The following is a 24,869-nucleotide window of genomic DNA, read 5'->3' as shown; positions in this document are numbered from 1 at the left end:
TTTATTAAGAAATCCTGATAAAAAGTTAAGCGACACAACATTTTTTCCACTAAAAGCTGATGTAATGTACTGAAAATTCAGCTAACAACTTAAGAATGAACGAAATAGTAAAATATATTAAAGTATACCTACAAATTTAAATAAAAAATAAATGAATACATAGATTCATTCATCAAAAGTAGGGCTGCACGATATTGGAAAAATGTGACTTTGCAATATTTAGTTAGTTTTGCCACGACATATATTGCGATACGAGTGTAGTTTCACCAGATGATAAGAATAGCTGTATTTGAAAAGATTTCCTTAATTTAAATCGACTGTTATGACCAAGTCTTTTTTATGCAGTGGATCTGCATAAATTATAATAAATTACAAGCAAAATAACTAAATAAAAAAAAAAATAAACAAACAGTACTTTATGGTTTTCTGGAGAGTATAACAGTATTCAAGTACAGCAATTGACCAATTAATTATAAAATAACGAGGTCATTATTGTATTAAAAAAATTCTATATATTCTTATCCTGTGATGCGACTATTACAGATATACACATTGCGATATCGATGATCAAACGATAAGTTGTGCAGCCCTAATTAAAACAGTTGTGTTGTAAAAATATTTCACAATGTTTTGATGGTGTTTTATGTATTTTTGATCAAATAAATGCAGTCTTGGTGACACAAACAAAGACCGCAAATCTTATAGCAAACTTTTGAACACTAGTGTACATACATGAAGACATTTGATTGTTCTGATAAAACAATACAGAACTGTCCATTATTTACTTCTCATTTTCTTAATATTCTTTTATGATGTTAACTATTTATAACAATTCACACTACAATTAGAAAAAAATACCAGCAATTTGACTAGGACATCATACCACGGTTATAACCAAATTTAGTATTTATATTATATTTTAAAATATAGTTTTTATGATATAGTCTTTTTATATTAATTTTAAAATTCACTGAAAATTTATATTAAACCTGAAATAAAGCATATTATCATAAAATAGGAAATGCAGACTGGCTTTTAATGTAATATCTTTACACTGACGCTGCGATACCTTTATTACCTGTAGTGTGTACATTTCAAAGTTATTAACATCGAAACTGTGAAACATTTTGGAAACAATCATTGAAACATTTTGAAACAGTGATATCCCTAATGCACAATATCCTGTAGATTTTACATAATGCATTAAGTATTCAGAATTGGCTGTGCTTAGCACTATTAAACTATGCAATTCTGATATTCTTGAATATGGCTTTATCTTATTACCATCCTGTCACTGAAGCACTTGATTCAGACAGATTATCGTCTTGTATAATTAAAACAGCTCTCAAACGGAACGCGGGGCTATTCGACAGATCGCCATCACTTCACAAGGGTGGAAACCATTTATTCGAGCTAGCGAAACTCCATGATGTGCAATTAAAAATTTAATTAATATGCTACTCAAAGTTGTGGCTGATTCAGGGCTATTACACAAAGAAACCAATTTCACTGCCAGTAGCACATTCCCAAGTGTTTCAATAATGGCTTTGTGTAATAGGCAAACCGAGGAAGACATCAAAAATATACTTTACACACTAACAACTGACAATAAACACAACTAGCCATTGGGTTCAACAGACAAGGTCATTTTAACACTGGTCCTTTACTTGCAGCAATTGTCTAGGAATTACTGACTTACCTTGGTAAAATGGCCCACAACACTTTATTATTTTTCTACAGAACTGCTGCAGCAAAGGTTGTAAAAGCACAAGACATGAAATAAATGTAATACCCCAGTGCATTGAGAGTCAGAGTAATGTGCACATAAAAATGCTAAAAACCCCATCTGCCAACCTCTCGATATGGCTCTCTACAGCTGGAGTTTCGACTTTTTATCGTGCAGGGAAGGAGTTAAACATCTACTAAAGCCCTGTTCAAACCATTATTTTCCTGGTTTTGACAAAATTTGCTTGATGCAGTGTGTGTTGAGGAATCCTAATCCGTGTTGGGACACAAGATTCAATAATTTCCTCTAGTGCAGTGTTTTATAGTGTACAACAACCAATGGCATGCCTGCGACACTTCACAACATCATTGCAGAAATTATACTGAGGCTTGTTGCACAAAATGAGTTGAACAAACTTTGGGTTGCAGAGTAAGTTTCAGGTTGACAAAACCAAACAAATACAACCAATTCAGAACTTAAAGAACCCCTTTTATGGATTAAAAAGGGTAATTTTTTTGGTTTTGGCGGTCTCCAACAACAAACTAATATGCATGCAAGGACAAAAACTATTTCATTGTTTTAAAATATGCATATATTCATACCTAATTGTTCCAACGACTCCCATATTATTTTTTCAGCGATTCATTTGTTCCCAAACCACTCCTTAGCACGATGTTAATCGGCATTGATTGGTTTGATGACCCAGGGCTCTATTTTGACGATCCGTGCACAAAGTTCAAAGCGCAGGGCGCAAACGTATTTAGGGCATGACAGAATCCACTTTTGCTAATATAAGGACGGAAAAATCTACTTTGCGCCATGGGGCATGCTCTAAAAGGGTTGAGCTTGTTTTCTTAATGAGTTGTAGGTGTGTTTTGAGAATAAACCGCTCTGAGTCTCATCTCCCATTCCCTTTAAGTGCCAGTTTTGTCGCGCCATGGTGCATTTGCTATTTACATGATGACTTTGTAAGTGGAAAAACTGAGCATTTCACTAGCAAGAAAACAGTTAAACAGAGCATCTGCTGCACGAGAATGAGAGATAAGGCCTCTCAATATCTACTTTCACTTTCACTCTCGTAGATAGGGAAACCTTGTAGGCACAGACATCAATTTGCCTATAAATAATTAATTTTGTTTGTTAAGCGCAAAGATTTGTTTCAAAACTATTTCTAAATTCAATTCTAATTTCCAGCAGACGAATAAATCAACAATAATAATGAATTGTGTTCAAAAACCTGAGTTATATCCTAAAACACATGCTGTGCCCCATATGGTCTAAAACCTGACAGGTGGGCAAATCTAAGCTTGTTTTTAATAAAACAAATATAAATATGGATATAATAAATAATACTGCTAATAATGATACAACAAAAGCAAATTCTCACGAATAAACTGAAAAAGCCCCCGAGATGAAGAAGGCATGAAAGTATGGTTTTTAAATTTATGTAGGCTAGAAAATAATATGTTTTGTAATATTTTAGTCCTTTATATTTTTATCCTATATCTATCCTTATTATATCCTATATATACTTAATATTTATATTATTTTTCATATGTAAAGATATTTGCATATTGCTCTATATCTTGTGTGTATTAAGCAGTGTGCAAGCGAGTCACACAACTAATGCGCTCTGCGCTGGACAATAGACCGGCTTTGTTTTGGTCTATTGAACAATCTATTATAGTTTCTCAAAATAGCAATGCACCACCAATGCGCCACAGAACGGCTTTCATTTTAGACCAAAACACCTATGGGCGCACATATGAGCGCAAATGCATTTGCTATTTAAACAGCGTGACGCAAAACGTCAAAACGACTCTAGCGCCAAGCAGAAACTAGCAAACAACTATTGCATCGCGTTGCTCCACAGTCTGTTGTAATTGGTCAACTGCGCTCAGTGCGAGACAGAGAGAAACGTCTTCTATGGCTTATGAACATTGTTGAAGTAGTCAGAGAGCAGAGTCTATGTGTGAGCCCAATGCAGGAGTGCATTACAGCAATACAGTTAAACACCATTATTCTCTATTCTTTATTCTCTATTCTTTACCATGAGTAAAAACAACAACACACATTTAGTATTAATCCACACACTGGTAAAAGCTGAACTATTTTGAATCTTGACTGTGGCACTTGTGTAAGAACAGATGACGGCGGCCATAGCAACGACAAACGGCAGTGAATCGCGAGCTCACAAACGCAATTAAATCTGTAAACAAAGTGGTATGCGCCACGTTTTCAACAGAGCTTTAGACACGATATGAGAATATAAAAAGTTAACCAGCTACAGTACAAGCTGCGTGGAGCGGTTACAACCAACAAAAGACAATTAAATACACATTTTGCAAGCTAGAGAAAAAAAGCCGGCACCCATTTGAAATCACACTTACACTTGTGAAACAGAGGAAGAAACTGATCCATGAACTGTGTACTAATAAAGTTCCTGTCATAAATAGTCTTTTCTAATCTTTTCTTTAAGAAAAGGCAGAAGAATCCACCATTGCAAGGTAGATTATTGCATTAATCACCAGAATGTTCACTTAATAATGTTCACTCATATTCAGACATGATCAGTCCCAAACACAACCGCATTCCGCTAGTGTTTAAAGGCGCGATCACATTTTACCAGATCCAGCACAGAACATATTTGGTATCGTTTCGTGTCGATGTCGGTACGAACAGACAAAAGATCTGGACGAATGACAAATCATTTAAACAACTCTGAGTCTAATTTTTTATTTAAAAAAAAAAAAAAAAAAGAAATCCATATTTATAAACAAGGTGCATTTTCAGATTTAAACCTCAGCTGGATGTTTTCATTCACTTAGAGCTGTGTTACACTGCATGGAAGGTAAAAAAAACAACAACAGGGACTCTTTTATCCAGTTGGAGATAAAATTTGGACCATGGAGCTGGAAGAGTCTCACGAGAAGCAAACTGTCAATCAATCAAGACATGAGAGAGTCAGTTTGAATAACTTCTAGTGAATCAGCTCAATTCACTTCTCTGTTGAGATGTCATTATAAAAAAACTGTATAATAATTAATTTAAACACAAAATGATTCAGCAAAAGGTTGAGAGGGCAATTTAAAGGAAATAGTATTGGATAACTGCATATAATAAAGTGGGTTCACCAGCAGCTCAAACAAAATTCCTTGTGCAATGCATCTAATAAAGGGCAACACAGTGGCGCAGTGGGCAGCCCTGTCACCTCACAGCAAAAAGGTCACTGGTTCAAACCCCGGCTGGGCCAGTTGGCATTTTTTGGGAGTTTCAATGTTTTCCACATGGGTTTCCTCTGGCTGCTCCGGTTTCCCCCACAAGTCCAAAAACATGCGCTATATGTAATGTAATGTGCATTTATATAGTGCAATTATTGTGGATGGCCATACACCCAAAGCGCTTCACAATCATGAGGGGGCTCTCTCCACACCACCACCAGTGTGCAGCATCCACTTGGATGATACTACGACAGCCACAGGACAACGGCGCCAGTGTGCTTCCCACACACCAGCTATAGGTGGAGAGACAGTGATAGAGCCACTTGGTGGATGGGGATGATTGGGAGGCCATGACCGTAAGGGCCGATTGGGGGACATTGGCTAGAACACATCCCTACTCTTTACAAGAAGTGCCATGGAATTTTTAATAACCACAGAGAGTCAGGACCTCGATTTACCGTCTCATTCGAAAGCTATAGGTGAACTAGGGTGCAATCCAACCCACTTTCTTGTCTCTGAAAACTCAAAAAGTTTGCTCAAACTAAACTCGAATGTGAACTGGCAACTGCTTTGTTTACAGCCGTTGTTGGGAATGAATCTACTTATTGACTTTCTTTTATTCAGAAATACACGCACACGTAAAAAGGAAAACTGGTGGGTAGACAGACAAACAGACAGACAGATCACAATGCAATGTGTAGCCTGATATATATATATGGCACCCATAACATGTCTAAGTTTTTATATAGGCAAAAAAAGCATAATCTGACATGGTGACCGACATTAATAGCCTAAACAGGGTTTTATATAGCCCACCGCTTTCAAATATTCATTTTGGCATTCTTAAGGTTTAAAAAGAGGTACTGTTTGTCCAAGGTTGTGTGAAATTGACTAAAAATATAGATGATATTTAGCTGAGTGCATTTATGTGGCTATTTTAGGCCTGTCATGGACAGCTGTCTTCTAAAGGTTTTCATTTACTTTATATTCTCTTCAGTGGTTAATTCACCGAAGCAACAAATATTATGCTCGTTCACTCCTAAATCAATTTTCCTCATCATTTACTCACATTCAAATGCTTTTATAAACTTCTTTCATCTGTTGAACACAAAGTAATGGAGATTCTAAAATATGTTGGAAAATAGCAGCCACTGAAATCTGCACAACTCTGGTTTGCACTCATTGCCATATGCCCTTAATGTCATTCTATTGTATTGTATAAAAAAAATTTCTTTACGTATATTTTTAGACTACATTTTATGTATATTTTTAGAATACATTTTATGTATAATTGTATTTATTGTAAAATCTTTCTTAAAACTTTTTGTATTAATATTATATATGTTAGGCACCTAGGGTCTGAGAGTAATGTAATTTCGCTTCTCTATATGTCCTGTAAATGTGGTTGAATTGACAATAAAGCTGACTTTGACTTTTAGAAAATACTATAGAAGTATGACTGTTATTTCCTTAACATTCTTCAGCATATCTAGCTTTGCGTTAAACAAAAAAAAAAAAAACACTCAAACGGGTTAAGAGTAAATGAAGGATAAGTAAATTATGACAGAAATTTAATGTTTTGATGAACTGTGCCTTTAACTTTTCCATTAAGGCACAATATTTTGCTATTTCCAATGTAGGCGTGTGCTGCATAGACAAAAAATACAGGTCTCTGGACTGCAATTAAATAGTCACATTTTGTGACCTTTTTATTTTAAACTGCCAGCGTTAGACACTTATTACCAAATGCACCACGAAAAGTGTAGAACGTATGCCTATTGGATGGACCAGTAAAAAAAAAAAAATTAACAGACCAATCAACTGGAAAAAAAAAAAAACAGTGCTGGTTGAACTACAGTTATTGTGGTTGAATGGATCAGACATTCATGACCACTAATGAGAGCTATTATAGATTTCTCCAATATGATCCACAAAATAATGATGCAACAAACAGCTGAAACACTGTCCAAACATGATCGGGCTATAAGGCTTTTTGCTTCACAAAACAACTATCCCCATAGTTTTGCTGCAGTGATGCTAACTTATATCTATTCAATTTAGTAAAGATACAGCTATTTTTACATTTTTTGTTAATTTAATTTTATTTACATAACAACTCAAGGTTCTATTAATAATATTACATTTGAAACAATACCAAATCAAGTGCTGGTGCCACCACCTGTAAAACTTGCTGCACTGCTGTCCTGGCTAAATTCCTTTCATCAGCCCTTAACCATCATGGCCTCCTAATCATCCCCATTCACCGAATTGGCTCAATCACTGTCTCTCCACTCCACCAATAGCTGGTGTGTGGTAAGCGCACTGGCACTGTTGTCCTGTGGCTGCCGTCACATTCAAGTGGATGCTGCACACTGGTGGTGGTGTGGAGAGACCCCCACTTTATGCTTGTGAAGCGCTTCGGGTGTATGGCCTACACGGTAAATGCACTATATAAATACACATTAAATTACTTCTCTTAAATGTTAAGTTCAATGCACGGTCTGAAATTTTTGTCTAAAATTTTTGCATGTCAAAAAAACTAATTTGACCTCACTCGATCAAATTTACACACTGCTTCAGAAACTTTTATGGGTCATAAAATGAATTAATCAGGTTGGATTCTTTCGTGTCAAGAAAAATCGCTTTGAGGGGTGATTTGGCAATTCAGAGCCACAGTACAAGCGAATACCAAAATTCAGAATGCTGTCAGTCAGCACATAGAGCACTTTGCTATATAGTGCATAATATAAAAAAGAATGGTTTTGGTCTGAAATATGGAAAATATGTGCAATTAAGTGAAAGTCAATTTCAATTTTGGTCTTTAACAATTATAAAAAAACAATCAAGATTAAATAATTATTGCATAAAAATCTTGTTTCTTTCTTTCAGTCCACAACATACATCCCCCACAATGCCCAATATCACATGGAAATCAGTAAAATCATCTATCCTGACTTTTACAGCATGGGAAGTAGATTTATTTGTGTTTTTCAAAGCAACGAGAACTTTTGCATGCGCTCAGCACCAGAGACAAGCAGAACATATACGTATAGAGTAATTCTAACTTAACAATGCACCTAAATGGTCAAAAAAAAAAAAAAGTCAAAATGCAAAGCTTGGTGATTTGGCACAAAAATCAAGCTTCCGAGTTCAGACTGTGAGATTTTCAAAATAGTTGTGTGACAGATGTTTTCACACTGCATGACTATCTGTTGTAGCACTCTGTCGAAGATGGATTGGTGACAGGGGGCTTCACAATGCATGACTTTACTATTGAAAAAATCATCAATAGAGGTGTGAACCTATACTGGTCTCACGGTTCGGTTACGATCATCATGCCATTGATTCGGTAAAATTCGATATCTTGGTGCATCACGGTGCATTGACAATGCTTTCCATACACAGTGTTATATTTTGGGGGAAGGCTATAACAAGCTGTCTGTATAAACACAGACACCACACTGTCTCTCATTCACACACATACACAAACAAACAGCACCACACACACACACACACACACACACACACACACACACACACACACACACACACACACACACACACACACACACACACACACACACACACACACACACACACACACACACACACACACACACACACACACACACACACACACACACACACACACACACACAAGCCCTCGCAATATGCTTTTAGCCGGGAGAGCTTGCAATGAGCAGAGCAAAATAAATAAACAAATAAATAAATAAAAACTTTTTTGACGGTCCCTTACTGAGAGCTTCTCTCAGCGCATATTGCAAAGGCTTAAATGGAGCAGTGGTAGTAATGCAGAGCGAATAAAAAAGAAAAAAACAGCAGTGAAACATAACCAGCTTTGTCTTTTTGTAGGAGATACACTTTAGATCTTTTTAGGGTAGGGCTGGGCGATTTAGCAAAAAAAAAAAAATCTAGGTTTTTTATAAAGTTTGACCGATTCACGATTTCGATTTTTTATTTTACTGTGTTACTAGTCTTCTCAAAACATTACAACAACATGACTGAAGTAGCATTCTCTTTATAAGTAACTTGAAAAACCATCTGGTTAAGGAACATTGTATTTTTAATGGCCATGTCATACAAAAATCGGTCATGAACAAATTCATGAGTTAAACAGCGTTGCTGAAGATTTGAATAAGAAATATTTGTAAATATTGCACTTGCAGGAATACAGAGGTATTTTTGCAAGTTTTGCTGAGCCTAAGAAAGATCAGCTCGGCTTTGACTTTGTCTTCTGATTAAATGACAGGTTGTAAAGCTGCTGCCTTTTTCTTAAAAAGATACAGTGGAAGTAAAGGACTGAACATGGAAACTGTAAAGCCTAATTTAACCCAATGTGTGAAGTTGTGGACATTTAGTAGGAGCAAATACAAGTACCAGATGTGTCGAATATAAAATAATATATTTAATCTATTTTTCTTTTTTCCCCCTTTTAAATACAGACCATTTGATGTGCTTTGCTCCACTCTCTATTATGCTGCCAGATCTACCTGGTTTTTAACCAGGTCCGCTAAATGACGTCATGGGGGCGGGTACTTTCATTTTCACTGCTACAGTCCCTCACCTCTGCTCGTGTTCAAACCAAAAGATCAGCGCGGTTTTTCAAATGGCAGGCGTTTACGTCCTTCATACATGTTGAGATCGAGTTTATCGACTTGATGAGGGAATGTCTTGACAATCCACACAGACGTGCAACAAGTAAAATCCTACATGACTTCACGCTTTAACAGGCAGTCAAGCAGGTCGCACACCAGAAGCGCCCCGACACGGCGCGGACATAAAAGTTTAAACTATCACACACCAAACACGCACATTCACATGATATTTAACATGAAACTAATCAGATGGCGCTCTGTGGGCCGGCTGAAATATGAACTGCTTCGTGAATCGTGGCTGGGTGGCGCCGGTGTGTGTATAGAAACCCGTTTAGAATTTCTAAAACCCATGGCGTGGTGCTGTGCGTCGCGTCGCCGAGAGGCGCTTCTGGTGTGCTTCCTGCTTCATAAAGAAAGTGAACCCAAGCGCATTGGTGCCATTATAATGTATTAAATATATATATTTTTAAAAATCGCGATTTTTTCGATTTCATTCAAAATTAAATCAACTTAAAACGTAAATTCGAATTAATTAATTAAAAAAAAAAAAAAAAAAAAAAAAAAAAAAAAAAAAAAAAAATCGGAAAAATCGCCCAGCCCTATTTTAGGGTAAGAGGTTTCAGTTATTGCTGTCTACAACTGAATGTGCCAGGAATATCGAAAACAAAACCAGTATAACCACGCTCATTTCTGGCGCCCCCTGGATGTACATTGCCCTTAGCAATATACCAGTGGTTCCCAACCTTTTCCTTTTTCCCTAGAAAATATTGTAAGGCCCCCCTCCACATTTAGTGATATAATTGCTCATATAAGTTCGCAGTAATGAAGACAAAAAATGTTATTTTCAAACAAACGGTATGTTTATTTTATAGGCATAGATTATTATTTTTTTATCTAGATTAATCTAGGTTAATCTAGATTAATGTGTGCTACCAAAATATGAAAAAGAAGCCTTTAGTGGGGTAAAAATGTACTTATTTTGCTCACCTGGCTTTTGAAGTTTCTCATATACTTTTTTCTTTTTTGACCAAGTTTAAATAAACTGAAAAAGTACGCCTTTTTTAGAACCGAAGCCATGCTTGTTGATATTGTGGTCCCCCAGTTTACTGCTGCTCTCTCATTGGCTGTAGGTAATAACCAATGTTATTATCAATCAGAACACATTTCACATGCCATGATTTAAATTGACAACAGCTCCAGATATTTAGCATGCCAAACATCTCATGGATGTTGGCAATTCAGCTACGACTCATCTGCAGTTCTCTCAGATTGCATCTTTGATCACATGAATGAGCACCGATTTTCCTGTGGTATCGGGCATTTGTCGAAAATCCTGGCTATAATTGTGCAGTTTGAACTTGGCATAACAGTATATCAGATCTGTGCGGCTCTGAAGTGACATCAGGCTATAATCCTGCTGCCGACTGACATAATAAATCGATACTGACTAATTAAATCAATCACAAAAGTTTTGGTTATATGACCTATTGATTAACATTTTAAATAATCATTATTACAATACTGAGCAAAATCATTTTTCATAATAGAGGAGTCCTAGTCTGAAGTTATTGGCAAATCAATGCTTGTTTTTAAATTTATCATCATCAACTAGATAAGAAAATAAATAATCATCTGATAAATTATGAATTATTCCCCCTGGCTAAACCATGAAGGGTTGATGTCAAAAGATCAGCTTAAATATGTTTTTGTAATAGAGTGGAGGAACTATGACGTCAATTTGTATGCAAAAACCCGGAAGCGAGTTAGCATTTTAGCACTTCCGGTTCCCTCGTCCCAAAGTCAATGGGTTTTTAGAGTAGGGTTTCAGTAAAATCGCTTAAATAAGGTCTGTGGCTAACACCAACTCAAGATACTTTCACATTTTGTTCTACAACATAAAACACATCAGTTACAGCACACTCTTCAACTTTTAAATCGATTATGCTTTTTTAAAAAGACGGTTGCTATCAAGTAGCTAACTGGGACTACAGGCGGCGTCGGGGACATTATACGTCATCGAGCTGATCTGGTCTGAAGCGCAGCTCGCTTGTGTTGGGCGTTTGGATTTGTCTGTGATTTAGGTATTTTCAGGAATAGTATTTTATAGTTTGTTGAATTATTCTAATTGAGAATTCATATTGTGTGTAGATAATTCATTCACATGTAAAGGCTGTCGAGACAGACTAATTTGTTGATCATTTATTTTAATTAAACGATATTATGAAGATACTGCTTACCAGTGCAGCCTGATTCTTTCCTGCTCACTGTAATGCAAATATGTGGATAAATGTGTAAAAATACATGCATGTTAACTGTCATTTTAACGTGATCAAGTAATTTCTAATTTTTTTTCTTTATCTGAACACATTTAACAGCAGTTTTTACACTCCTCCATAAAAAGTATAGCAGATGTGACCGTATATGCTGCTTTTCGCTGTACTTCGTGACAAAAAAGGAATATTAAATGTTGCTCTGTGTCCATGATAATGGAACTTGCAGGCATTTGATTGACTTGTTTCTCCTCACGCCCCATTTCTGTCGTCTGTTTAAGGTAAGCAGACTGTGTGCACGCGAGCGATACACTTAGTTAAATATGTCTCATAATAATACTATATAGGCAGATTTATACACATTTTAAAAATTTTTAGAACAACCGCAAAGCAAAACAGATGTATTTCCCACGTAAAAACGATCCAAAAGGCACAAAGGTCTATGTGTGTTTGCGTATTTATTAGTTTATAATATATAGCGTGGATTATAATATAATAAACAGAGAGATTAACTCTTTGTCATGGACATTATTTCTAAAAAATAAGCTTGCTAAGTCGTCTGTAGCAGGGTGGGGCTGACGTCACTGACGAGCGCCCCGAGGGCGCTGTAGTCCGTTTATAGCCTAATGTTAGCTTTTCAAGTCTTGCGTTTGCATTTAAGATCCAAAAGTGCTCAAAGTTGTATTTTCGTGTGACAATTATCCAGCTGAACAAAACGTGTAAGTGTAATGAACAGTGTTTGAACACAGAGCTTATTATTCGCAATCTTCGAAAACCCTATAGGAAAATCCTATAGGGATTTTCACGAGGGAACCTGTATTAATGCTAGCAGCCGATTAACCTACAAAGTGACGTCATAGTTCCTCCACTCTATTAAGTTTGAGTATTCATATTAAGATTTATATTTATTGACCTTCATATTAGTTAATATCTTCCAATTCTAAAGGTTTTTCATCCAAAATTTCCATTTTGCTGCATTTCTATCACACACTATACTTATCACACAACCCTAGCCAACAGTATAAATAAAACTCTTCCTGCAGGGCAGCTTGGACTCCTACACAAGCCATATTTAACTCATGGTTCATGTGTTCGACAACTCAGCTCAACAGGAAACCTTGGTAGAGTGAATCTCACCATTGAAGCCCTTGGACACAGTGCAGGATGGTGGGTGTCGAGGGGCAGATGCCAGGATGGGGTCAAGAGGCTGACACTTGAGAGTGGCCATCAGGTCTGGTTTGAGGTCTCCTGTGCTGAACCGCACCATGGTCTGACTCAAGGAGTGGCTCACTTCAGACACAGCTATATAAACACAGGAAGGCATTTGCCATTAGTTGCATGGTCCAGTGGGCAAACTGTCAAAGAGAAATGCACAGATCAATCTGTCTGGATGATGTTTTTCCTTGTTTTTTGTTTCAATTTGCCCTCCAACTGCATTACAAAAAGTGTATACTATAGCCCATAAACCAGACAGAGAAGCTGAAGATGTGGAACAGATGTGACCTCAAATGTATTAAAATTTGACACCAGTCAGAGCTGAAATTAAAATATCAATTTTCAACGAACACTTGTGGAACTATTGAGTAGATTCTTATACACCACCGATTGGCCAGTGTTTCAATCACGCTCAACATATATGACTGTGATTTGGTACAATGATTATCATGCATCAATTCATGCTTTTCACTGAGCGCTTATACATATAAAGAGCCTGCTTATCATGGTATTGTGGTTGGCACCATTGACAATACACTGTAGAATCCAGCTCTACGTGAGAATGGTTGTGCGTATAGTAAGAAAACATCAGCCATTCTGCATTAATAAATACTCACAATTGTTTTTAAAAAACGTACAATTTACGATTCTGAAAAAGTCAATTCAAATAAAGCCATCTTTATTTTAAAGTAGGGATGCAACCATAAACTGATTTCACTATTAACTGTGCTTTAATTTGTCACCATTAATTAATCGTAAAGGCTTCTCAACACCGTGTTTCTGCATGGAACAAAACTGCTGCAACTAAAAGTTATGCCAATTGTGCACTAGTTCAAAGTTCTGAGCTTGAACACCAAGGATAATAAAATAATAATAATATATAGGAATAACGATAATAATAATAAAAAAATACCAATTAAGTTTGTAATATAGTTGATCAAAAAATTCCTTTAAGACATACAGTAGGTTCAGCAGCCTTTGACTACATTTGTTCTCTTTTAAAAGAAAAATACTTAGCTAATATGTAGCTTACATTTACATTAGACCAATACCAATACCAAAATTTTTATTTTTAGTTATTTTTTATTTATTGTTCTGTCATTTATTTTCAGTGCAAAATTACTAATGTTTGAATGCCAAAAACATTTTTGCCACTTAATTTTAAATCCAAGGAGAAATTGAATATTGTTTTTTTTAATATTCATTTGTGCTTTATTATTTGGTTACTGAGCAGCAATAAATAACACTTTAAAATTGTAATTAAGCTTTTCATGTGATTTTCTAAACTAGTAGTTTTTTTTTAAATTAATAAATGCATATTAATTGTGACAACTATGAAACTTTGAATTGTGATTATTCCTCAGACTATAATCGTACAACCAAAATCTATAAATCGTTGCATCCCTATTTTATAGCACTTTATAAAATGTAGATTGTGTCAAAGATGCTTTTAAATGGATGAACAGGAAAAAAAAGTAATAGCAATATACTTTGTGGGACACATTCATCATGTCAGGCAGGTAGAATTCTGGAGTAATTATATATTAGATTAAAACTTAGATGAACTGATTCAGTTTAGTTTAATAAGACTGCAGCTGTTGAAAAATGATCCACTGAAAAGCAGCTCCACCGACCACAACCAGCTTACCTGCTTGTGGTTGGTGGAGCTGCTTTTCAAAGATTGCAGTCGCAAGGAGCAAAATATTTCCATCAATTGATGGAAACAGAGTACACATATTGGCTTAGTTGGGCATAAAGGTGCACAGCAGCAGTCAAAAAAATTTGAAGGCCTTGAAACTGATCATGCCTTCCATTTTAATCAGATTGTACATCAAATATATGTGATCGGGCAGTTTTTATTATAGCTCAGGTTTAGGTTATCAATTGGGGTTTATACGTTTCAAAGTCTTGAAAAAGAAAAGAATAATATCTGCTCATTTACACAGATTTCTATCTAAAGTTAGGATAATCATCTGTACTTAATAGGGATGCAACAATACAGTTAGCTCATGGTTCAATACATACCTCGGTTTTTTAACACAGTTTTTAGCTCAGTTCCGTTCTCATGGCTTGACACTGGCTTTTTTTTTATGTGTGTCTCAGAAAACAGTTGTAGTTACAGTTATGTTTGCTTGAAATATTCAGCAAAGGATTGTTGCTATTTGGAGGACTTTATTACCTTCTCTGCTATCCTGCCTTCAGAGAGTGATATTGGTGAGTGATGGCACTGCAGATGTGCAGTCATGGTTATATGTGTAAAACAATGCATGCACACTGTTATTTTTTGTTCAAAATTTTTTCTTTTATTGGCATTATACTTACGGGCAAAACCGAAATGTCCTCACACCACAGATTTGAAAGAAGCCAGAGCCTTCTCGTACTGTTGCCTCACTTTGCCGGCGCTTCCTTGTACTGTTGCCTCAACCTCACTTCACCGCCGCTCGCAAAGTTAAAGTGTGGAATGATGGTTAAGTGCCCCATAACTTTAGAGCGTAGTGATTGGATATTTACTCGCGGGGAGGAGTTTCCTCATCTCAGCTCATGGACTTACAGGCACACACAGTCAATTCGGGGAGATATAAAACGCACATAAACTATTTAAATGCAACACCAAGAAAACCGCAATTCACAAGCGCTTATTAAACTGTGGAGGTTGTACCAAACAGTTCAATATTATATTGAGAACCGTGGCAGCCCTAGTACTTAATGTACTATAAATTGTGCTCTATTCAATATCCTTGCTCATTTGACTCTCACTCTATAGTTGTATTTGAAAAATCAACAGGGAAATACATTAAATGTTGCTTATGACAAAGTGAGCAGCTAAGTATTTCTGACAAATGAAGTACGAGAATAAAGTCCTAAATATTGCTGTGGGGGTTTCACAAGGTGTTTATGAATGGAACCCAGTGTCTTTGGAAAAGTATAGAGAGTGTTTTCTTTTTACATGATCTCAGTATAAACCACACTAAAACCATATTTAAAGCACAACCCTAAAAGAAGTGCTATTCTTCCTGTTGTCTAACAAGATGCACAGGCTGCTCAAATTTCTATGCTGGCCGTCTAACATTTTTGTTTTGAGCAGACATATTTTTGTAGCATAATTTCACAAAGCTATGGTCAGACAATTATGTTTTTACTTCATATTCTGATATGATTCAATTTAAATGAATTAATCATTTTGTTTTGTATTTACTTCATTATTTAAATTATTGCACATTCACCTGTTCCTGACTCCCTTGCTTAAATTATTGTGAGCTTTAACTACTTCTAAAGCAAGTTACCATTTCACGTATTTCCGATGTAAAATCTAAACACACTCGAAAAAACTTAACACAGAGGAACATAGCAACCACACTGCCTGCTAGTGCTTAGGAAATGTCATTGAAAAAGTGACAAAATCAGAACTTAGTAGTAAAACTGCACAGATACACTGGAAAAAGTAATAGCTGTTCTCACTAATAAAATTAAATACAGTTAACTTATTGTGAATAAAATTGTTCACCTTACAATATTTAAACAAGTTATCCCAACTTTTCCGCACATTGGTTGTTAAACTAAATAAATTAAAGTAATTTTGATTTACAATAATATGTATTTAAAACTTTTGTGTGGCCATGTTTCAAAAGCACGTTAATGATGGAGATGAGGGAACTGAGGAAACAGGTGGAAGAATTAAAACTTAAGCATAATCTGACATAAACATAATAGATCTGACAGCCTTTTCAATTTTTTGATGTTCAAAATAGCTAAATATATTAATATATTATAATATATTATATTAATAAAATATGATTATGATTATATAACAAAGTATATAATAAAAATATTTATATATAAATAATAATAAAATAACATTTATATAATAAGAAATAATCTAATAATATTATATAAGTAATATTATATAAATTATAATAATAATAATTATTATTATTATAATATTAATAATTATATAATTATAATAATAATAATAATAATTATTATTATTATTATTATTACTTTAAACCTTGGTTGAAAAATATTTGTTTTAAAGTGTTATATTGTTGTTGTTGTTTTTAGCACAGATGCTATATAATACAAAAATGTTTTATATAAAAGTGTAGGTATTGGTTTTTAGGGCTACACAGTGGCGAAGCGGTAGCGATGTCGCCTCACATCAAAAAGGTCGCTGGTTCGAGCCCCGGCTGGGCCAGTTGGTTTTTCTGTGTGGAGTTTGCATGTTCTCCCCATGTTCATGTGGGTTTCCTCCAGGTGCTTCGGTTTCCCCTACAGTTCAAATAACGCAGACATGAGCTATAGGTGAAATGGGAAAACCCTTTTTGTCTGTAGTTTATGTCCTGGTCCTCCAAGTTGGTGGTTGAGCGTTGGGCTAACCTTCTAAAAATTTGATGTTATAGCTAAATATCAACTTCGATATAAACGGCCCTGGCAGTAAGTAAGGTATTTATTTTTGTTTTGTTTTTAAATGTGTTAGTTCAACTTATTAAGTATTTTTAAGAAAATTGGTTTTTAATATTTTCCAAGTAATGTGAACAGAAGTAAGTTGCTAAAACAACTAATTATTTTGAGTCAACGGTACTGAAGTTTACTTAAGTTGTAAATACAACCAGTTTCAACTTATGTTCACTTAAAATTAATACACTACTTTACTTTGAAATGAAGGCAAATAAAGTAAGTTCAACTTACTACATTTTACAGCGTACGCAGCAAGGCATGCGCTGATCACTCAACAAAGTAGTATAACTCAGTCCAGAACTAACATATGTGGCACCTTTGTGTGAATCTTGAATTAAATTCATTGGTTGCCTCTAATTTTAAATCACTGCAGACATTTCAGAAAAAAATAAAGCAAATACACATTTCTGTTTTTAATAATATAATAAATACTTCTGTTTTTGGAAACAAAAAACTTGAAATCTGTCATTTTGCTTGTAAAAAATCTGCAAGTGGGTTTGGCCATGAAAAATAGGGCACATTTTCTACTCACCGTCAGCAAGCTCTGCTCCAAAAACAATTCCCCTGGAAGCTGAAACACCCACGCAGTGCAGGAGCGAATCCCTTCGCAGGTTGAAGTTAATGAGTGCAGCTTCCACACCGACTTTGGCCAGGCCCAGCCAGAGTGCCACCTGAAGGGGTCTGCTCTCCATGAACAGCGCCACCACATCTCCTGAGGTCCAGCCTTGGCTCAGTGCCCAGTGGGCCACAGCATTGGAGATTTGATCTAACTGGGAGAAAGTCCACGTCTCCCCAGTGGCTTCATACACAAGCGCAGGCTTGTCTGGGTGCCGAGCCACAGTTTGTGCAAAGATGGAGGGTATGGTGTTTCGGTTGCGCATATAATGCCATAGTGCCAGTTTAACCCTCAGCAGCACATAAAGACCACTAATGGACGAGAGAAAGAGAAATCGGTTATTAAAACATTTGAGATATTAATTCAAACAGTTGTTTATCTTTTATCTCAAGTCTCACTTGGAGTGATTAAATTTAGCCAATGTCTGTGAAGCTGCTGTTGTAACATTTAACATTGTCTGCATAATCCAGTCATTGCAACAGAAATCTAAAGGATTTCCCCACAAAAAAAATTGCAATGGGTTCAAGTTGGATTCAGCTAACTAGAGAAAGCTTATTTATATTACTTGACATTGGCATAAAACAGAAATTGTGACAGATCAAATTTGCATTAGTGCTGCACGATTAATCGAAAAAAGATCAAGATCTCGATTCAACCCTACACAAGATCTTAATTCAGCTTTTCTACGATTCAGTCAATTATATTTTCAAGGTCAAGACAGACGAGTAAAGGGGGACGCACAAGTCTTCACAGCAACATGGACACCTTCAAATGGTGTTAAAAGTGTCACACACTGTACTTATAAGGTAAAATCAACCCAGAAATGTTATTTCTGTCTAAATATAAGGATGTATTCGCAGCTGCAAAATCACATGAGGTGACCGTGAACTGTTTGTTCACTACTGAGAATGCGTGCGTGCACGCCACGGATGGCTACTTTAGTGAACAGAACCTGCATATGCTGTGAATAACAAGTAATAAAGTTGTAAATAACGTTCAGTTTGTTGCGCAGAGTCATCGTTTGAGAGCCACGCTGAAAGAATAATTTGCATGGGGAAGTAAAACTGAAGGTGGTGTTACACCAAATTCTGTGAGGATCGTCTGTGACCCTAGTAGGCGCTGTCAATGGCGCGCACATCATTTAAATCAGTGGTCCCCAACCACTGGGCCGCGGACAGGTACCGGTCTGTGGAACAATTGGTAACACAAAAGAAATCAAAATTTATTTCTGTAGAAAATATTCCCCCCGCGACTTGGTTTTTTCCACTCACCCCCGCCATCTCACATGAAATGGACTATGCCAAAATCCACCATGGAGCGGGAAGAACGATCGCTAGAATATAGCTCAGTGGTGGTTTAAAGGTATAAAACAGGTATTATAGAGTCCAAATCAGCAAAGCTATTAAGGACTGTCCATATATGTGTACGTGCATCGCTAAGTACCCGAAATCATTGCAAGATGTATCTATATGGAGTTTCACATAATCATACTCATTAGGGCTGTAACATGCCAATGCATACATTAATTCAGCTATACGGTTGTATTATTGTTAATATGTTCGTCAGTTGAAATGTTTGGCACAGATGTTATGTATTTGATGCATATAAACCTTTATTGAAACATAATCAGACCGCGATAGTGCAACTAGCGCATGCACACTGAGTTGTTAATGATTAACCTGGATGCACGAGCGCAGCAGCTGTGTTTACGTGAAGACCCCCCACCCCGGCCCACACCGGTCTGTTGAAAAAAATTGACAACCGTTGACCGGTCCGCGGAAATAAAAAGGTTGGGGACCACTCATTTAAATGATCATATCGCATTTTACAGTTATGATTACAACAAGCATTTGATATGTTTTTTGTCTTTCATAGTGAACACAAAGAGTTGTGCATGAAAATAAATGTTTACTGTGTCAGTATCACTACCCTAGCCTATATAATGTTGAATATAATGCAAGAAGGAATCCGATAATGACAAATGTCGCAATTTACCAGTGAAAACAAATGGTCTTACAATGCTGTCATTGACAAATGACAAGTTAATGACTCAAACATAATAATTAAATTTCAGAGTTATGAATAAGTTATATTGTATTGTCATCATTTTACTGTGAATAAATAAACAGGACATATTGAAAGTCTGTTCAAGTCCACCATAATGACTATACAAAACTTGGCATTTTAACCAACACTAGACCTACACATAGGCCTATTATTACTGTTGTTGTTGTTTTACCATATGTTTGAGAATTAACAATAATAAAAGTCTACCAATATTAACCTTTATTTTACATCTGCAGAATCGTGAGAAAATCATGATCTTGATTTTAAGCAAAAAATAAATAAATAAATCTTGATTCACATTTTAGCCAGAATCGTGCAGCCCTAATTACCGTACAAAGTTTTGAAAAGTGTAGAATTGAGAAGCATCATTCCATTATAGGCTACATTCACACAGCATCCCAAATCAGACATTTGCATGACAGTATAAACAGCACAAACTGCATGGAATCTGATGTTTTCGATTCCGATTTGTGACACTTTTATATGTGGTATTAAATTCAATATTGATGTAATGTTTTGAATACTAAACATTAGAAAATGAATGGCAGTATGAATGGTTGTGCTGGAGTTTTTGTGACATTTACATAATTGTTTTTGGAAATCTGTTATTGGTTACATTTAAAACTAAAGTGTAAACAGGTATGCAAAAAATATGATCCAAAAAAAAAAATCGTATTTAAGCATTAGGTCTTGGAATGTGAACAAAGCCTATGATTACAAATGCATGAACTGTTTACAACAATACCAGTGACGTGCATTAAGGATATAAAATAACTGCTCAAAGAAATGGCAGCAAACATTTCAATAGAAAAGATCACATATTTTGTAAAAAAAAACAAAAAAAACAATGTTTTTGAAGATGTCTGGAGACTAGGGGTGTTCGATTTAATTGAAATCATATCAAAATCACCATTTATACATGCGCAATTTCTCAATCGTCTTACAGCACAGTTTTCCTACAGCATGCTATTTGAACCAATCATAAGGCAGCAGGCCTAAACAGGGAGACTGAGCTTAATGACAAATAGGCTTTATGAACAAGGATGATGAGTTCAGCACAACATCTGTGGTGTGGGATTACTTTGGATAGAGGAAGGAAGATGTATTGCAGGAAATTTGTAAAACCCGACAAATATTGCGTATTTAAATAATATTCAATGCAAAATAACAAACTAACAAAACTTTGCTGCAGTTCCGATACAAGTTTTATTAATGGGGAAAATTAAAAAGCACTGGTTGTCTGGGTGTCCTGTGTTAATCTGAAGTAATTAGTCTATTGAAATATGTATATTCCATACAAAGTACGAAGCGGATTGGTCAGATCTTGTTATGTGAGAATGTCGCAGTGCTGCATTTTGAAAAGTTTACATGTTTATAACCCGGTGCACCTGTATGCATATCCCAATATGGGTGCGCAAGCAAGTGTGCGCGCAAAAGACACGATATGTGAACGGCCTATTTTATTGCAGCTTCACAAAGAGTTCTTTGATCTGTGCATCTGTGCAAAAAAACTGTGGACAAAGATAAGTACAAGCAAAAAGATATGGGGTCAAGCAGAACATAGGAGCCTTACTTTAGTTTGACCACACACACACAGACACACACACACAGACACACACTCTCACACACACACACTCTCACACACACTCTCACACACACTCTCACACACACTCTCACACACACACTCACACACACACTCACACACACACTCACACACACACTCACACACTCACACACACACTCACTCACACACTCACTCACTCGCACACTCACTCGCACACTCACTCGCACACTCACTCGCACACTCACTCGCACACTCACTCGCACACTCACTCGCACACTCACTCGCACACTCACTCGCACACACACACACACACACACACACACACACACACACACACACACACACACACACACACACACACACACACACACACACACACACACACACACACTCACTCAAACACTCACTCACACACTCACTAGAGGTGTGAACCTACACTAGTCTCACGGTTCGGTTCGGTTACGATTATCATGCCATCGATTCGGTTCAATTCGATATTTTGGTGCATCACGGTGCATTGACGGTGCTTTCCATACACAGTTTTATATTTTCTTCACAGCAGCATTTCTTGTATTAAAATGTATGAATATATTTATATTCATATACTATTCGTAATACAATTTTGTCATTTAATACAAACAGTCAGATATATAAACTGTAACTTTAAACAAAACGAGCATTAAGCAATTAATATAAACAAGTATAAATATCCAACTCACTCTCTGATCCTTGTCTAGTTCTCTTACACCTCTTTGATTGGTCACACCCTCAAAAAAAAAAAAAAAAAAAAAACGGTTGCGATTGGCTCTTGCCCGCTGCGTTCTTCACAGATGAGTGATGCTGATAAGCGGCAGACGGCAGTGGCGATCTCACAGCTGATGTATGATAGACACAGTGGAGAAAACTCTGCAGACACGCGCTCGTTTCTGGATGCAAAAGTAACGCTGTAAAACAGCCGAGAAGAGAAGAAAAGCCACGCCAGCAGGTCAAATGGGCCACTGTGTGTGTGTGAGAAAGAGAGAGAGAGAGCGAGAGCGAGAGAGACAGAGAGAGAGAGAGAGAGAGAGAGAGAGAGAGAGAGAGAGAGAGACCGAGAGAAAGAGAGACAGAGACATAGCGAGAGATAGGCTACTTTCATTCTCTCGATCTCAGTGAAATAGGGGCTATTGTTGTATATGTCAGTGAAAGACTGATCCAGCAAACACACACAGTGAAATTGTGCACAGTTTATGAGTTTTAAGTAGTTAAAGCGCTGTAAATACTCGCGATCGCCTCCCTCGCAACAGAGCGCATATGAGGTAAATGACGTCAGTAATAACCGGTTATGATTATTACTGAACCGATTCCGAATTGTCAGCGTCTGCATCGCAGTGCACCAAAAAAACAATTATTTTTGACACCCCTATCACAAACATTAGTCTGTTTATTTGTTTTGCCATAGGTCTATGCTAGAGACAATTTGTTACACCTTTACTACGTGATATTTTTATATCTGTTTTAGAGACTTGTTACAGGCCTTTGATTAAGATCTAATTGTTTTCTTGTGGAAATACGTTTCAGATTCACACTGTAAAATGTCTGTCAAAATCATGATTAAACTCGAAATCTCAATACTGTTCAAGAAAATCATGATAGCTTTCTTTTGCCCATATTGCACAGCCCTACAGGAGACCTTTTTATTAATTTCTTAAAGTCCCCAAGAATCCAAAACTAACCATATAAATTTGTTAGCTCACATTTATAGTTGTGCTGAACAGTTGATTGTCATTAAGAAAAAAATAGTTTGCACTTGTAATCTTTAATTGAAATCTGCAAATGCACTTCCTGTTTGTTTTCAGTTAATTTATCAGATTTTGAGGAAACTGACATGGCCAACATACCTAAACACACTGGTTCAACAGTTAGTTTTGACAACAAACAGAAATGGTGAGCAGGAGGAGTCTGTTGTAATATCTTTATGAATGAAATGCCTACTTTACTACGTCCTTTCAGCCCTGGGTAGAAAAAACAACTCACATCCACTGTTTTCTCATTTAATATTCCGTTTCTCAAGGAACTGTTACAAAATACGAAATATATAACGATCGCAGCTTCCGGTTCATTGCGACTTTAATGTATAATGATATGTAACCTGGTGATATGTAGTAGTCAACAATTGAAGTGGATTATCAACTTTCAGTTGTTCTTAAACTACTGAACAAAACCCATCTTGTCCAAGGACAATTTAAAAAATAATTATTTTGATTCACTTGGAATGCTGACTACTGCAATGTTGCTAACCTGCTACAACACGCTCTGCGTGATTAAAGATCACAATCTTTTTTAGTAAAAAGTTTGCTGTATTAACATAATTGTAATATGTACTGAGTAACCTATAGTAATTCTAAAAAACTAACAAATATATTGTAATATAATAATAAAAAAATTATAATAAAATAATAATTTTTTATAATAATATAAAAATAAAAGTTTTTAGACCTTGTTTGTCATTGCTTTTTTTTCTTTTCTCTTTTTTTAAGTGCTAATAAAGTGGTAATAAAGTGCATATGGTTTGACAAAAACTTTTTTCTAGCCAAAATAAAACAAAAAGACTTTCTCCGGAAGAAAAAACATTATCAGACATACTGTAAAAATTTCCTTGCTCTGTTAAACATCATTTAGAAAATATTTTAAAAAAGAAAAGAAAATTCAAAGGGGGGCTAATATTCTGACTTCAACTATATATTTTATTGCAAATTGAATATTCCACCCATTTGCTTTTATAAATTTATAACATCAGGCATGTAAAAACATTTACATTCAAGAAGATTTGCTACAGCCTGTATTATTTTGCACCGTTTCTCTCAAATGTCAAACCAGGAGTACACAAAAAAACGTACATTTTTTCCATTTTGCCATCTGTTTCGCTCTATGGTTTCACTACACATGGAGAGCGTTCCCGCGTTTGTCGCAAATTACGTGACATCACCTGGATAGAACAGCCTAAACCAATTGTGTGGATCGAGCACGTCGTTGTTAATATTAGGAGTAAAATAAATGTATTTATGCTTTTTTAGAGTCAAAAACTTTGAACAACCCTTGAACAAAATGTAAGACCTCATAAAAATGCAATTAAGACT

At 36.0% G+C, this 24,869-nt stretch overlaps 1 protein-coding gene across 1 annotated transcript in view; it reads right to left on the bottom strand.

Annotated features, from left to right (window-relative positions):
* The window catches only part of slc27a1a (solute carrier family 27 member 1a), a 58,774-nt gene that overhangs the window by 27,194 nt on the left and 6,711 nt on the right, over positions 1–24,869 (bottom strand). The window contains 2 exon segments of the mRNA NM_001013537.1: positions 12,971–13,135; positions 18,036–18,430. Of these exon segments, the coding sequence (NP_001013555.1) occupies positions 12,971–13,135; positions 18,036–18,430 (560 nt within the window).

Source organism: Danio rerio, chromosome 3 (genome assembly GCF_049306965.1).
Source record: "Danio rerio strain Tuebingen ecotype United States chromosome 3, GRCz12tu, whole genome shotgun sequence".
Lineage (NCBI taxonomy): Eukaryota > Metazoa > Chordata > Actinopteri > Cypriniformes > Danionidae > Danio > Danio rerio.
This window is presented reverse-complemented; position numbering and strand designations above follow the sequence as displayed.